Source organism: Dioscorea cayenensis, chromosome 16, assembly GCF_009730915.1.
Source record: "Dioscorea cayenensis subsp. rotundata cultivar TDr96_F1 chromosome 16, TDr96_F1_v2_PseudoChromosome.rev07_lg8_w22 25.fasta, whole genome shotgun sequence".
Lineage (NCBI taxonomy): Eukaryota > Viridiplantae > Streptophyta > Magnoliopsida > Dioscoreales > Dioscoreaceae > Dioscorea > Dioscorea cayenensis.
In genome coordinates, this window is record NC_052486.1 from 21055547 (window position 1) to 21068379 (window position 12833).

The 12833-nt window shown below is 36.1% G+C and overlaps 3 protein-coding genes across 4 annotated transcripts; 2 read left to right on the top strand and 1 right to left on the bottom strand.

Moving 5' to 3' along the window:
- The first annotated feature begins 458 nt into the window (after window positions 1-458).
- Window positions 459-3556, top strand: LOC120278858 (adenine phosphoribosyltransferase 4-like). Of its 2 annotated transcripts, XM_039285598.1 has the most exons (7): window positions 459-649; window positions 863-980; window positions 2193-2303; window positions 2625-2717; window positions 2805-2954; window positions 3073-3131; window positions 3234-3556. In XM_039285598.1, the coding sequence occupies exons 1-7, from the start codon at window positions 620-622 to the stop codon at window positions 3285-3287; spliced, it is 615 nt and encodes a 204-aa protein (XP_039141532.1). In that variant the 5' UTR covers window positions 459-619; the 3' UTR covers window positions 3288-3556. The 2 variants fall into 2 exon arrangements, with proteins under 2 accessions (XP_039141532.1, XP_039141534.1); XM_039285600.1 differs by lacking the exon at window positions 863-980.
- Window positions 3557-3665: 109 nt separating this feature from the next.
- Window positions 3666-7093, bottom strand: LOC120279569 (probable purine permease 11). The gene is made up of 2 exons (XM_039286495.1): window positions 6996-7093; window positions 3666-4890 (listed from the first exon to the last, which is right to left on the bottom strand). The coding sequence occupies exons 1-2, from the start codon at window positions 7030-7032 to the stop codon at window positions 3812-3814; spliced, it is 1116 nt and encodes a 371-aa protein (XP_039142429.1). The 5' UTR covers window positions 7033-7093; the 3' UTR covers window positions 3666-3811.
- Window positions 7094-7323: 230 nt separating this feature from the next.
- LOC120279570 (probable lipid phosphate phosphatase beta) lies at window positions 7324-8045 on the top strand. The gene has a single exon (XM_039286496.1). The coding sequence runs from the start codon at window positions 7338-7340 to the stop codon at window positions 7968-7970; it is 633 nt and encodes a 210-aa protein (XP_039142430.1). The 5' UTR covers window positions 7324-7337; the 3' UTR covers window positions 7971-8045.
- Window positions 8046-12833: the final 4788 nt, after the last annotated feature.

The following is a 12833-nucleotide window of genomic DNA, read 5'->3' on the forward strand; positions in this document are numbered from 1 at the left end:
TAAATTACCATTTATGCACTACTTGCATATATACCTCGAAAAGTTTTTTGTTGTCATGAGGGTTATTTTGGATTTTTGTATATCTTAATTCAAAGTTTATAACCATAGTTAATCAAATTTGATTCATCGGAATCTACAGGCATATCCGCAATTACCTATATTTTTTCAAGGTATATACTACGATATGGCTTTTTTTCGGAGAGTAAATATGCAATTATAAAATTTTTGAGGGGTTTATAACCAATTCTCCTTTAAATAAATAAAAAATCATAAAAAAGAATAACAAAAACATCCTGAACGGATAATATATAAAAAAAACACACACAAACTTTACTTAAAAATAAAAAAAAATAAAAAAAAAAAAAGTTGAAAATTCATGCAAAGCCCAAGAAAGGTCAAGAAGTAGAGACAGTAGAAAGACGTGCAATAGCATGTGATGGATTCTTGTAAAGCGAGGAAACAAGATCTCCCTCGTGATACCCTTCCTACCTTCCTTCTCTCTCTCTCTCTCTCTCTCTCTCTTTCTCTATCTATGAATGAGAGGTTTGGAGTACAAGAAGAAGCAAACGAAGAGCAGAGAGAGTGAGAGAGAGAGAGAGAGAGAGAGAGAGAGAGAGAGATGGACAGCAGAGACTGCCCACTACTCGAGGTGATTCCATTCCCATTTCCCTTCTATCTTTATCTACTTCCTCTATGTTTTTCTCTATATATATATATGTGTGTGTGTGTGTGTGTGTGTGTGCCCATCCATGTCTAGCTTCTTTTGTTCCTCTTGCCATTCAACTCCTACTGTTTACTGTTGTTGCTTGCTTTTTAGCTTTCTTTCTCTTTTGTTTGTGTGTTTTGGTTGTCTTCTTTGAAGAAGGAGACTTTGTGGTGGTGTTGGTTGGGAGTAATGGCGGGTGGAAAGGAGGAGAAGGATGCTAGGATTGAAGCCATTGCTTCTTCCATTAGAGTTGTTCCTAATTTCCCCAAGCCAGGTCTTCTTCTTCTTCTTCTTTTCCTGTTTGAGATTGTTGATTTGTTTGGTTGTGAGACTGGAAAGGCTTGATTTTGGTTTAAAGTTTGGATTTTTTTTAGTCACTATGTGTTGGTTTGTGGAGAGATTGAGGTTTTGTTGTATAATGCCTCTCGTTTTTTCTTTCGATTTAGAGTGTTTTTGGTTAATGTGTTGTGTTTTTCAAGATGTCATGTTTGATCCTCATAGAATGAGAGGAGCATTGAAGTCATTTCTTTTTTCCATTAGGGTTGTTCCTAGCTAACTTCTCCAAGTCTTGTCTTCCTCTCCTTCTCCTCTTGGACATGGAAAGGTTATGAGATTTTCTTTTTTTTCAAGAAAGATTTATTTTTTCACATGCAACAAAGATTTTGTTTTGTTTTGTTTTTTTTGTTTTCCTTCATGTGGTCTTTTGGTTAATGTATTTTGTATTCCTGATGGAATACTTGTTCTTCTTAGAATGAGAAACATTTTGTTTCTTCTCCTTATAATAGTCTGATGAAAAAGGTTGTGTTTTTTGTCCAAGAACAATTGGTTTTTGGTTTTTTGCTCCTTTGATGGTTGCTTTTTTCTTGATTTTTTTTTTCTCTGTAAGAAAATTTGTCCTTTTTCTTAATTTGGAGTACTTTTACTCAATATATTTTGTTTCAAGATGCCATATTTGCTCTTTATAGAATGAGAAGCATGTTGTATTTTTTTCTCATTATTATGGCCTAATGTTGTCCTTTTGTAAGAGGACCTGGACAAAAAAGGTATTGTTTTTAGCTTATTTTTGCATCTTTTGATTATCTAGTGATGATTGTACAGAGGTTATTATGTTTTATGATGCCTTTCTGTTTCCATTTTTCTGGAAATTTTCTCCTCCTAAGGAAGATTTTTGACTTAAACTTTACTTGTTTTTATCATTAAGTTATGGTTTGTGGAGAGATTATTGTGTTTCAAGATACTTTTTGGAAAAAAAAAAAAAAAATTTCTCTATTCACTTGTGGAAATGCAAAAAAAGCATGTTAATGTTTTCTCTTTCAGTTCCCTGTTTTGGTTAACATTTGTAAACATTTAATCATCTTATTTTTTATACCATGAGAATAATTTTGCTTCTTTCTGTTTCTCATATTCAAATTTGTGTTCCAAGCTGCTATCTTTTTGTTTATCTAATTTGTTCCACATCTGCAACATTGGACAATTGTTTTTGCAGGTATTATGTTCCAAGACATCACCACATTACTTCTTAATCCCAAAGCTTTCAGGAATGTGGTTGAATTGTTTGTCAACCGGTACATCGACAAGGGCATCACAGTGGTTGCTGGTAAAAAAAAATAAAAACATGACTTAGAACTAATGTTTTGAAATGCTAATTCTTAGTTGATTGCAACCCTTGTTTTTAAATCAAGAGAGTTTTGGTTGCTACAAACTTTGTGAAGTCAAACGTCTTGAAATACATTTGAATTTGCATGTTAAGTTTTAACAAAATTTCATCGTCAATAAAGAACCATATAAGGATGCCAAGTAGATGAAAGGATCTCCTTTGTTGCATTATTATATGCACTGTTACAGTTTGATGTTAAAATTAAGAGACTTAGAAGATGACATAGCACCGAATATATGATTCGACTTTCAACTTTTATAGGAGTTGAGGCTAGAGGCTTTATATTTGCTGCTCCTATCGCGCTTGCTATTGGTGCAAAGTTCATCCCTTTGAGGAAACCTCGGAAGCTGCCAGGTTCACTCAATCTCTTCTCTTAAAAAATTGAATTTAATTCTGTGACATGTATTCATTGGTCTGATCCTGAATAAGCAAAACATGCAGGTGAAGTTATTTCAGAGAAGTATGATCTTGAATATGGAACCGATTGCCTTGAAATGCATGTCGGGGCAGTTCAACCTGAGGATCGAGCTTTGGTAGTCGATGATTTGATTGCAACAGGAGGAACTCTTTGTGCAGCCATGAATTTGCTCGGTGTGTACAAGTTTTAATTGATATTGCTATGATACTAAGTCTAACTAAAACCTGTCCAGCTTAATATTTTTCATGCTTTTATTCATCTCAAATCGCATTTTCTTGTATTTTCCTTTAGAGCGTGCGGGCGCTGAAGTGGTTGAATGTGCATGTGTGATCGAACTTCCTGAACTCAAGGTGGGTTCAATATTACTCTGCTTTTCATCATTCAGAATGCTCAACAATTAATTTAAATGTCGTCACACTCTCTTAAGTATCATTGGTTTGATATTGGTGCAGGGCCGGGAGAGGTTGAATGGTAAGCCATTGCACATACTAGTGGAGTCCCGTTGATTCCGATCAGCAGGCAATGATGGATTACTTGTAAATTAGAGGCGTTCTCTTGTTCGACCACGGACGAATCTAGAGCTGTTTGATTAGCTTTTAAGATACTTAATGTCGATGTGTTGTTGTTCAATGTTCTTAGTGTAGCAGGACTTGAAGATGTTGCAAATTTAACAGATGGTTTATGTTTGGTAGTAGTATTCATTAGACATGTTTCTGAGAAGCCAAAATTGGAATTTCATCCTTGTGTTATGTTATCCCATTCTCTTGTTGCAGTTGATCTCATTGTCTTTCTAATATGAGTTCTTATTCCCAATTATAGGAATTAATTCCAAATTATAAAGTTAATTATGCTAAACTTAATCAATGTTATCATAATACGTTACTTTGAAACAGGCTTAAATTTCTTAGCATATCATTCGCTGAAATACATTCTGAAGCTTAATTTAAATGGTCAGAATTATTGAAATCTGTTAACCGTGTTGCAGAAAAAGCTACAGAAAACTGAAAAAGGTATTGTTTTGCTGAGGTTTTCAAGTTTCTAATGCAATCACTGGCTTCTTAGCTTTGATATCATCAAGATAATTCTGATAGATATAAGAAACAAAGCCCCAGATCGCAAGCAAGACGGCCATGATCTTCACTCCCTCCATGCTATCGTGAAAGAATATGACGGCGAAAATTGGTACAATAGGCAAGGCCAATGTGCTGATTACATTGGAAAAGAGTGATGATACGACAAAGATCAGTCCCACAACTCCGACCGAAGCCAATTGCCAAGACAAAGCAGTCCAAACTAGAACCATCAAATACGAAACTCTTCCTTTAGCGAAACCATGCATCTCTCCTCTCAAGGTCTTCCATTCTCCGCTCGCAAATAGACCGACCAAAGAAACACAAGTAGCGAAAAATGCAGTCCAAATCTGCATCTCCAGTACAACGGAAAATGTCTCCTTCTTCTGGACCTTTTGGAATGTGCATTGCATTAGCGAAAGAATCAGCGAATATGTGGCCGATGCACCGAGTGTGAGTACAAAACCAAGAGCATACTTTCCCTTAGGAATGCTTTGAGATTCTTCGGAGCCAGAACCAATGCCAAGAAGAGCCGCGGAGAAGGTGAGAAGAACTACAGAGTTCAGTATCAAAGATGTGAATTTCTGCGAATTGAGGTAGTAGGAGAATACTGCATTGAAGGCTAGTTGTGTGGCACATATGAGTGAGTACGTCGATACGGGAAGATATAAAAGGCCGTATGAATACATTAAGTTATCTCCGCCGATGATCAAGCCTAAGACAATGTAGATTAGAACAAGTTTGGCAATAGGGGGAGGGCGAACGGCATTGGTATCAGGAGATGAAGGAATGACAAAAAGGGGAATGAAAAGGATCGGGAAGGCGGCCGTTTGGACTAGTGTCGCCATCCACTTGCTATTTCCGCCTTGATCGTAGTAGAACCGACCGAGAAGAGTGGCTGCTGTTTGACCTGCTAGAAGAAAGAAGATGTTTAGTGCCACTATGAACCACCATGTCCATCGTTTAGGCCTCACGTTCGGCGAGGGAGATTGTTTTGTCGAAATTGCATCCATTGATGTACTTGCATGTCCTTCTGCATCTGCATTTGAAATGTTTCATACATCAACTCAAAGACATTCAATCTTAACTATAATTATCTGCATAAATTGCTTATTTCTAACTCTAAACAAGTGTTTCTCTGCATTCAAAAGAAAACTAGAAGGAATTTAGAAGGAAGAATTCTCTAAACAGTCTCTTTGGTTTCTAAAATATAACCTTTTAGTTCCTATACTATTTTTTCGTGCCTTTCAAGTCCTTTTATTCTTTAAAATATGCCCATCAGTCTAGGAGGAAACAATTTGCCGTTTGTTATCTTAATATTAATCTGCATATGATCTTTTGACTTGGTATTTTTAAAAAAAAAATCAGTAAAAAATTCTTCAGATCCAAAGAAGAACATCAATCCAGAAAATAGTATAGCTTCTAAGTCATAGTTTTCATCGTCACCCCAGTAATCATCCCAATCTCCCTCCAAATCACTGCCGAGCTTCATCTCCGACCACTCTCCCTCCACCTCTTCACATCTCAATTGAGCGATCTCACCAATTGTCGAAATCTGTCAGTCCCCCATCAGTCCTTCATTAGTCCCCCGTCATGTCCATCTCCAACGAAACACATTTGAGAACCCACTACCGGAATTAGTTTGGGTGATTACTAAAAATATATTTTTTAGGGTTTACAATGTTTTTTTATTTGTCTGTCTCACCAATCAAGAAAGTGATGATGATGTTTAAGAGTGTGCTTGTTTGGCCGGATATAAAACTAAATGTAATTGTAATTATAAAAAATATCAAAGTGTTTGTCTAGTTGGATTTGAGAATTTAAAAGTAGTTAGAAATGCAGTGCATATGGATTTGGTTGGTTTTGGAACTACGTTCAAATCGGCCGTAGTTCAATCTCCTGCACTTTGGATTTCCATAGAAAGTCTCACATGTAGTGTCACGTGAGACTTTCTAATAAAAATATATATAAATAAAAATAAAAATAAAATCATGATATTATTTTATCTTAATAATAAATGGTTACCATTATATATTTATCAATATAAAAAATTATAAATAATGTAATATATTTTTTTATAATTATTAAAAATAACAATATTTTGTAATAAAAACATAGTTTTACATTAAATTAAGTAAATATATGTATAATTATTTTGGTTACTATTAATAACAATTAATTGTGTATTTATAATTAATTAAATTTAATAATGACCCAAGGTGGATATCCTTAGCAAGAGTGTTTATATCCTACAAATACATCCAACCAAACACATATTTTCAAATCCAGATTTACAAATCCTTCAAACAAACACAAAATTTTAAAATACAGCATGCATTTTCAATTATAGTCAATCAAATACCAAATTTGACTCTCCTGCATTTTCGACTTTAGAATTTACAACTACATCGTAATTAGAAATATAATGTATTTTCAACTACATCTAACCAAACACTATCTAAATTTCAATACTCATAGCATTCGAAATCATCTCGATGTATTCAAAATCAATTTCGGTTATGCAAATCCAAAACATGATCATCGTTTTGATGGGCATATTTTAAAAAGTAAAAGGATTTTAAGGGCATGAAAGACTTATAGGGACTAAAAAGTTATGTTTTAGAAAATAAAGGAATTGTATCGAGAATTCTTCCAATTCAGAATCTACATTTGGAATTGTTTTTCCCATGTCCATAATAAGAACATGAATTTCAGAAATCAATACATTCACATTAAACAGATCAATTAGAATAAATTATCTGAAATGTTACACAGATCCATAAGAAGAGAAATCACTGAAACAGATTAATCACAACAACATCAACAACAACTTATCTGGAAAACTCTAAAACTTCAAACACTAACCAGAGAGTCTCATTGAACAAACCAAATTTTCATAAACTTGACTCCTTAAATCAAGACTCAAAATCTCCACTTGATATAATGATAAAGAAATCAAATTCTCATTAACGGAAAATGAGAAATCCTCAAAAATTTAACCTCTTGGTGATTTAAAAAAAAAAAAATTAAAAAACTTCCAAGAAAAACAAACAAATAAAGAGAGGAGTTAGGGTTTGTGAACATGATGATAAGATTAAAAATTGAAACTTTAATAAGAAATAACAAAGAAGAGAGATGTGAAACCTCTAATTTGGAGTTGAATCTGTCGGCCGCCGTCCATCCGTCAACAGCTGCGTCTTTCTTTTGTTTTTTTTGTTCTTTTTGGTTTATTATTATTATTATTATTATTATTATTATGCATTTTTCTCCCGCGTTGAGTTGCTAAAGTCTAATTTATCTTGGGATTCGTTTTCTTTTCATTTCATTTCAGCCGCTGCCTTTTCATTTACTTATCTTATTTATTTATTTTTTATTATATGTGATAAATACGTTGTAAAAAAAAAATAAAATTATAATATATAAATATAAATATATATTTATATATATATTTTTTTTCCAGAACTCAAGCTTCTTGTTTTGGACGCCATGGAAGCAGCTCCGAGAAGCTCTCTTCTCCGGCGAATGGTGGACTTCGACACGGCGCTCTCTCTTCGCATCCACTCCTTCTTCCTCTTCGTTCCCCGTCCTCTCCTCAAGGCCTTAGAGATCTCCGGCGATGGCCGTCTCTGGTTCCCTCTCCTCCTCTCCCTCCTCCCCCTCACCCCGTCCTCCCCTTTTCCCACCGCCCTCCTCCTCGGTTCCCTCCTCGACCTTCTCCTCATCGGCTTGCTCAAGCATCTCATACGCCGCCCCCGCCCCGTCTACAACAAAGGCATGTCATTGGCCTTCGCCGTCGACCAATGGTCTTTCCCTTCCGGCCACTCCTCCCGCGTCCTCTTCTTCGCCTCCTTCCTCGCTCTCTCCTCCGCCTCCATCGATCTCGGAACCAGCTTCATCTGGGATTTCATCCGAGGTGAGCCTGTGGAACTCGTTGTGTTTCTTGTGTTTTTGTGGTCGGCCACTACGTCGATTTCTAGGGTTTTGCTTGGCCGCCACTTCGTGTTCGATGTGGTCGCCGGCGCCGCGTTGGGGGTCCTTGAGGCCCTGTTTGTGTTCTCTTTCTTGAATTTTGAGGCTCTTCATGAATATTTGAGAGGGAATTGGCTTCCCTCTTTGTGATTTGATATATTTGAGACATTCTTGTTTGCTTATATTGATAGAGAATTATTATGATTGAGAATTTTAGTTTCATCATTCCCTTGATTCCTTGGACTTACTGCAATGCAATGATGTCATATGAGAATTGTTTACAACATTTGATGCTACTGATTATGATGCTTTCTTATTATGGATTTTGATGATGGTTTAATGTTTCATACCCTATGATTGTTTGTTTATCGTCTTAGTTAAGCAATGGAGCTTATGGTGTTTTCCATTTTTTTTTAATTTTGGAAAAAAAAGAAGACAAGCCATGTTTATTTGCAAAATTGGAAATACAAGGATAAGGGCTGTAAGATAGAGACACTCACTTGGTAGAAAACTAGATTGCACTGTGTGTCCTACGGTCACCCGTCACACTATGATGAAGCTTCTTGCACTTCCTAGCAAAGGAAAGGTTTATTCTTGATGAAATTCTTCGCATTAGAAAGTTTCTGCCTTATGGAATTGTGCACTGTGTTGATCGAGGAGGGAAGAAGATGAGTATTAGACAGAATGAGCTTTGATCAATAGCAAAATAACCCATTCTGAGAGGTTTGTCAATGCTAATGAAGTGCCAGGAGCTCTACAGCTCGCCAACAAATCTGGGGAAAACCAACCAGTGATTGCTTAGGGCTGCAGAAGTGAGCCCAAATCAGAGTCACAAAGAAGCGATGCGGATCCATTGCTCGAGTTGCAAATATAGCAAGTCATTCTTGTACCGATTTGTCTTGCCAAATTGTTAAAGGTGTGGATGTGAGTGTAGAAGGCCTACAACATAAATAGCTTGGTGTTTAGAGTATAAGGAGCTACTGAAAATCCATGGAAGAGGGGAAGCAGATACAAGGATCCGGTTAAGAGCCATTTGCCGTCAGGTTCTAATGCTGAGCGTGCCAGGAGGTGTAGATGAAATGCGGGAAATCTGTTCCTGGAGCTGGAGTAGGTCATCTTCATGGATCAGGCCTTGGAAGAGCATAAGTGATCTGCGGAATGCGGATTAATTGGAATATTCAGTGGCATTTAAGTGCTTAGGTGTGGGTTAAGTAGCCACACCCATCAATGGGCGAAATACCTTTCAATCCTTGGCTAATAAAAAAATTTGTCACAGTACTGCTACCAGTGACAGAGGTTATGTTGAGGCAAACCACTAGGCACACTTGTATCAGGCCTTTGGAGAAGGAGGAACTTTGCATAAGAGGGCAACAATGGGTGCCTATATACACGGCATGGCAGTAGTTGTGTGTTGGCTGATGTACGGAAACAATGCAAAAAATGCCATGATTGTGGTTAGGATTTTCCACCACGACCTCCCTAGTATAGTAAGGGTGAATTCATTTAAGTTCATAGTCCCCAACCATCATTCTCCTTAAGAGGGCAAAGGTGCCCCCCAATGACACAAGACGCCATGAGTTACAACTTGGGCTAGCACCCCTCCACAACAAATACTGGTGATGTGCATTGCTGGGGCTGATCACCCACTATGGCAACTTAGGATTCTGATGGATAGATTGTGTTGATGGCTCTTGAAATGATCTTTCTTTCTTTTGGTGGTTGTTGTTGTTGTTGTGGTCTTTTTTTTTTTTTTCATGTATGTGAATTCTGGTAATTGTTTTTAGTTGGAAATGCTTAGAAAATGTTGAGTGGCAAAGATGAAGTCTAAAACTTGATGTATCTAAACTAGGATCGAGCAAGATGGGTAAGTTAAGAGCATCCAAAAATACATGAAAAATGATCAGCTGTACTGTCAAATTGAATATCGAGATGGTTTGTCAACCATTAAGTTGTCATCGTTTTTGGTATGGACCATATAAGTGCAGGGTGAATCTCTTGCTTTCAAATATGTGATCCTTGTTCTGTTTAATTTTCAGAACAATGGTTCTGTTGGTTGTAAACGTTATGGTACTGCATTGTGAAGCAAATATTGCAGTATTAAAAGTTTAAGCAAAGTAGAAATAATAGTTTATTTGTAATTTTACATTTATGGTTCCCAAGTTCCCAACTATTCCTATCTACTGCTGAGTTTTTTTTTTAATATAAAAATGCAAACTAATTTAATCCCCATGCTTCCATGTTTGATACAATCAAGCAAATGCCAATCCAGTTATGTAGTAAATTATGGATGAACCACTTGAATTTTAGGGCACAGATCTCTTTTGTTTGATACAGAAAGAAATATTCTGGCCATAGAACTCATCACTGCTATAGTGAGAAAGTTGGCAATGTTTGGTCATGTAGTTGTGGTAAACACTGGCAGGTATAATAACTTCATGAAACAGATTACTTGTGATATTTCACAGATATATCTATTATCTTGGATTTCTAGGATATATTCCTATGGCTTGTTCTTGTCATGAGCATCATCAGCATTTGGTTAAGTTTTCTTATGTTATGTGATATATTCGTTGAAGATGAGGCAGGTTTGCCTTCCTGATGGTAGAAATTACTTGGTTTATAGACAATGTGCTATTAAAAGTTGTATGAATTGTGTACTTCAGTTGAGAGTTAGTAATTAGATCTCCTTACATGCTAATTGGGAGCGAGTGTTTTCTGCATGTCCCTGGTCAGGAGAAAGTCATGCTGGTCAGAACTTGGATCTGTTGTTTGTAATAGTTAATTTTGGGCTGATAGCTTATTGCACAATTAAGTGTCTGACCTTGGTGCCTTTGACACCAAGAGTTTTGCTCCAAAGCTGCCCTCATATTGTTCAGGGCTTGAAGATGAAGATTGTGATTAGGTTTACAATAAGTTTTCCAGTATTCAAGAAGTGACTCTACTTGAATTTTCTTCTCTTAGTCTTCAATGAGAAAATGGACATTTTGTTTTTGAGTTTCAAAACTTTTCCCTTGTCCTTAGTATCATTGTTGCTCATTGCACATGCTACCAATGAGTGAACTGGCAAAAATGCTATGAGCCTTGAATTAAAAGCATCCACCTTTTCATCATGCATTTGCTTTAAGTGTTTTAATCCTGGTAAAAACTCAAGTTGTACCATTGTACTACTTCCATTTCTTTCAATTCTTCACTTAATTTCAGCTGATAAATCTGATGAAAAGCAGCTAACTATGCATCAAGCCATAATGTGATTGTTCTGGTGATGCTGAATTGCTACTATTCTCTAATGCAAATATCAAGGTCATCTTCAGTAACATTTGAGCATTCATTATTTTTCTCAGGCTATCATGTGGAAAGTGAAGTGTTTTTCAGAAATTATGTTCTTATAAGCTGTTATGAAATGACTTGCTGGTTGGCAAGAAAGTGATGTGTTCTTTTTATGTGGCTTAAATCTAGTAAATACCAAAGTTACACATGTTCTTACTCTTCATCAAATTTCACTTTATAAGCCTGAATTCATCAGACAGAAGCAGCAAGCTGTTTCTATCATCAGGGCACAAAAAGGCTGTGTTTTTGGTGGTCCAAGCTGGATGCTTTCAGGAGGGACACTTGATTAATGGCACTGACTACTTCTCAGTAATGCTAATTAGGTTCTTTCTTCATGAACAGAAATTTTGACTAATTTTCATTGTTCATCATGTAGAAAATACGCGTTTCGGAAGCTAAGATCTTGGAAGTGGTGTACTAGCTGGCGAGAAAAGGATCTTCTATCCATGGTTGGATCTTGCCTCCAATGCCGATGACTGAAGGTACAGATATGATCTTAAACACAAGTACGGCTCGCCGTGTCCAATTTCTATTAGCAGCCCCACCAACCATTATCTGCAACACCTTCAACACGGGAGGATGCCTCGACGACCATGAAGAAGATGACTATTCTTTGTGGCCACCTTATCGGTCACTTTCGCCATTCTGACAACAGCCATACATACAAGTAACTTCTCTTCGATATCTTGCCAGCCCTTTTTGACTAAATATTCATCTGTTAGCGAGATATTTTAAAGGATATTGTTATTAGATTACCTAGTGTACATCACTTAACTCATAAAACTCATAATGGCCATGTTCTTGATATTGTTATGAGAGCTTTGATGAGGTTGCAGCTGTATTGTCTTCTTGTTGGCCCTACTGATCAGTTTTTGCTTTGAATATCTATTTAGGTCGAAATATCGTCTTCGAGTGTTAATTGATCACCACATGTGTAAACAGTATTTTTGCCATCTGTTTTCAATGTCTCTGCAACTTCAAAAGAACCATGCAAGATGTTGCTTTCAGGAAAGTGCTTCTTGTTGGATGAGATCTCAATTAATGTAAGCAAACAGAGGTTTGTGTTGGTATGTTGTTACTCTGATTATTTTCATGTCAACTTGGTGCATGCATTAGGAACTAATAAGTCACTTTGGGTTGTTTTCAGGTTCTGGCAGTCCTTACAATCATGTTAGATTAAGAATATTTCTGTTGAGGAGGTACGTGCACATTGTTCTCTCATTCATTTCTGATCAATTTGGTTCAAAGGAGTAATCATATATTATTATTATTATTATTCAGGGGAAGAAGCCATTTTTTTTTTCCTGCCAAGCAAAGAGAGCTAATTCAATTTTAGATTCTCTTATACTGTGGCATCTTAAAAATAATTAAGGGATTAAAATTTTTTATAGACTATACTAGGTGCAGACAAAACATATTATTTGAATCGGTTTCGGAAAAAAAAAATAGTAGAAAAAAATAATAACTTCATTTGATAGGATGTGAAAGCGAGCTTATATATTCAAAATTTTAAATTCATATTTTTTTTAAATTAATTAATATGGAATTACTGACTGTTTTAAAATAAAGTCATGTCTAAATTATTTTCTGGTCCTCTCCTATCACAATCTGTCATGTCTTTTTCAATTATAACATAAAAAAATGATAGTATATATGTCAGGATGTAATAGGGGAGAATAAATGAAT

What these genes read in the sequence shown, in the direction of transcription:
- LOC120278858 (XM_039285598.1), top strand. Translation starts at nt 620, where the DNA reads ATGGACAGCAGAGACTGCCCACTACTCGAG. An exon ending in GGGCATCACAGTGGTTGCTG is followed by an intron (nt 2,304 to 2,624) that starts GTAAAAAAAAAT and finishes CAACTTTTATAG; the next exon opens with GAGTTGAGGCTAGAGGCTTT. An exon ending in GAAACCTCGGAAGCTGCCAG is followed by an intron (nt 2,718 to 2,804) that starts GTTCACTCAATC and finishes CAAAACATGCAG; the next exon opens with GTGAAGTTATTTCAGAGAAG.
- LOC120279569 (XM_039286495.1), bottom strand. Translation starts at nt 7,032, where the DNA reads ATGGACGGCGGCCGACAGATTCAACTCCAAATTAGAG. An exon ending in GATTCAACTCCAAATTAGAG is followed by an intron (nt 4,891 to 6,995) that starts GTTTCACATCTC and finishes TTTCAAATGCAG; the next exon opens with ATGCAGAAGGACATGCAAGT.
- LOC120279570 (XM_039286496.1), top strand. Translation starts at nt 7,338, where the DNA reads ATGGAAGCAGCTCCGAGAAGCTCTCTTCTCCGGCGAATGGTGGACTTC.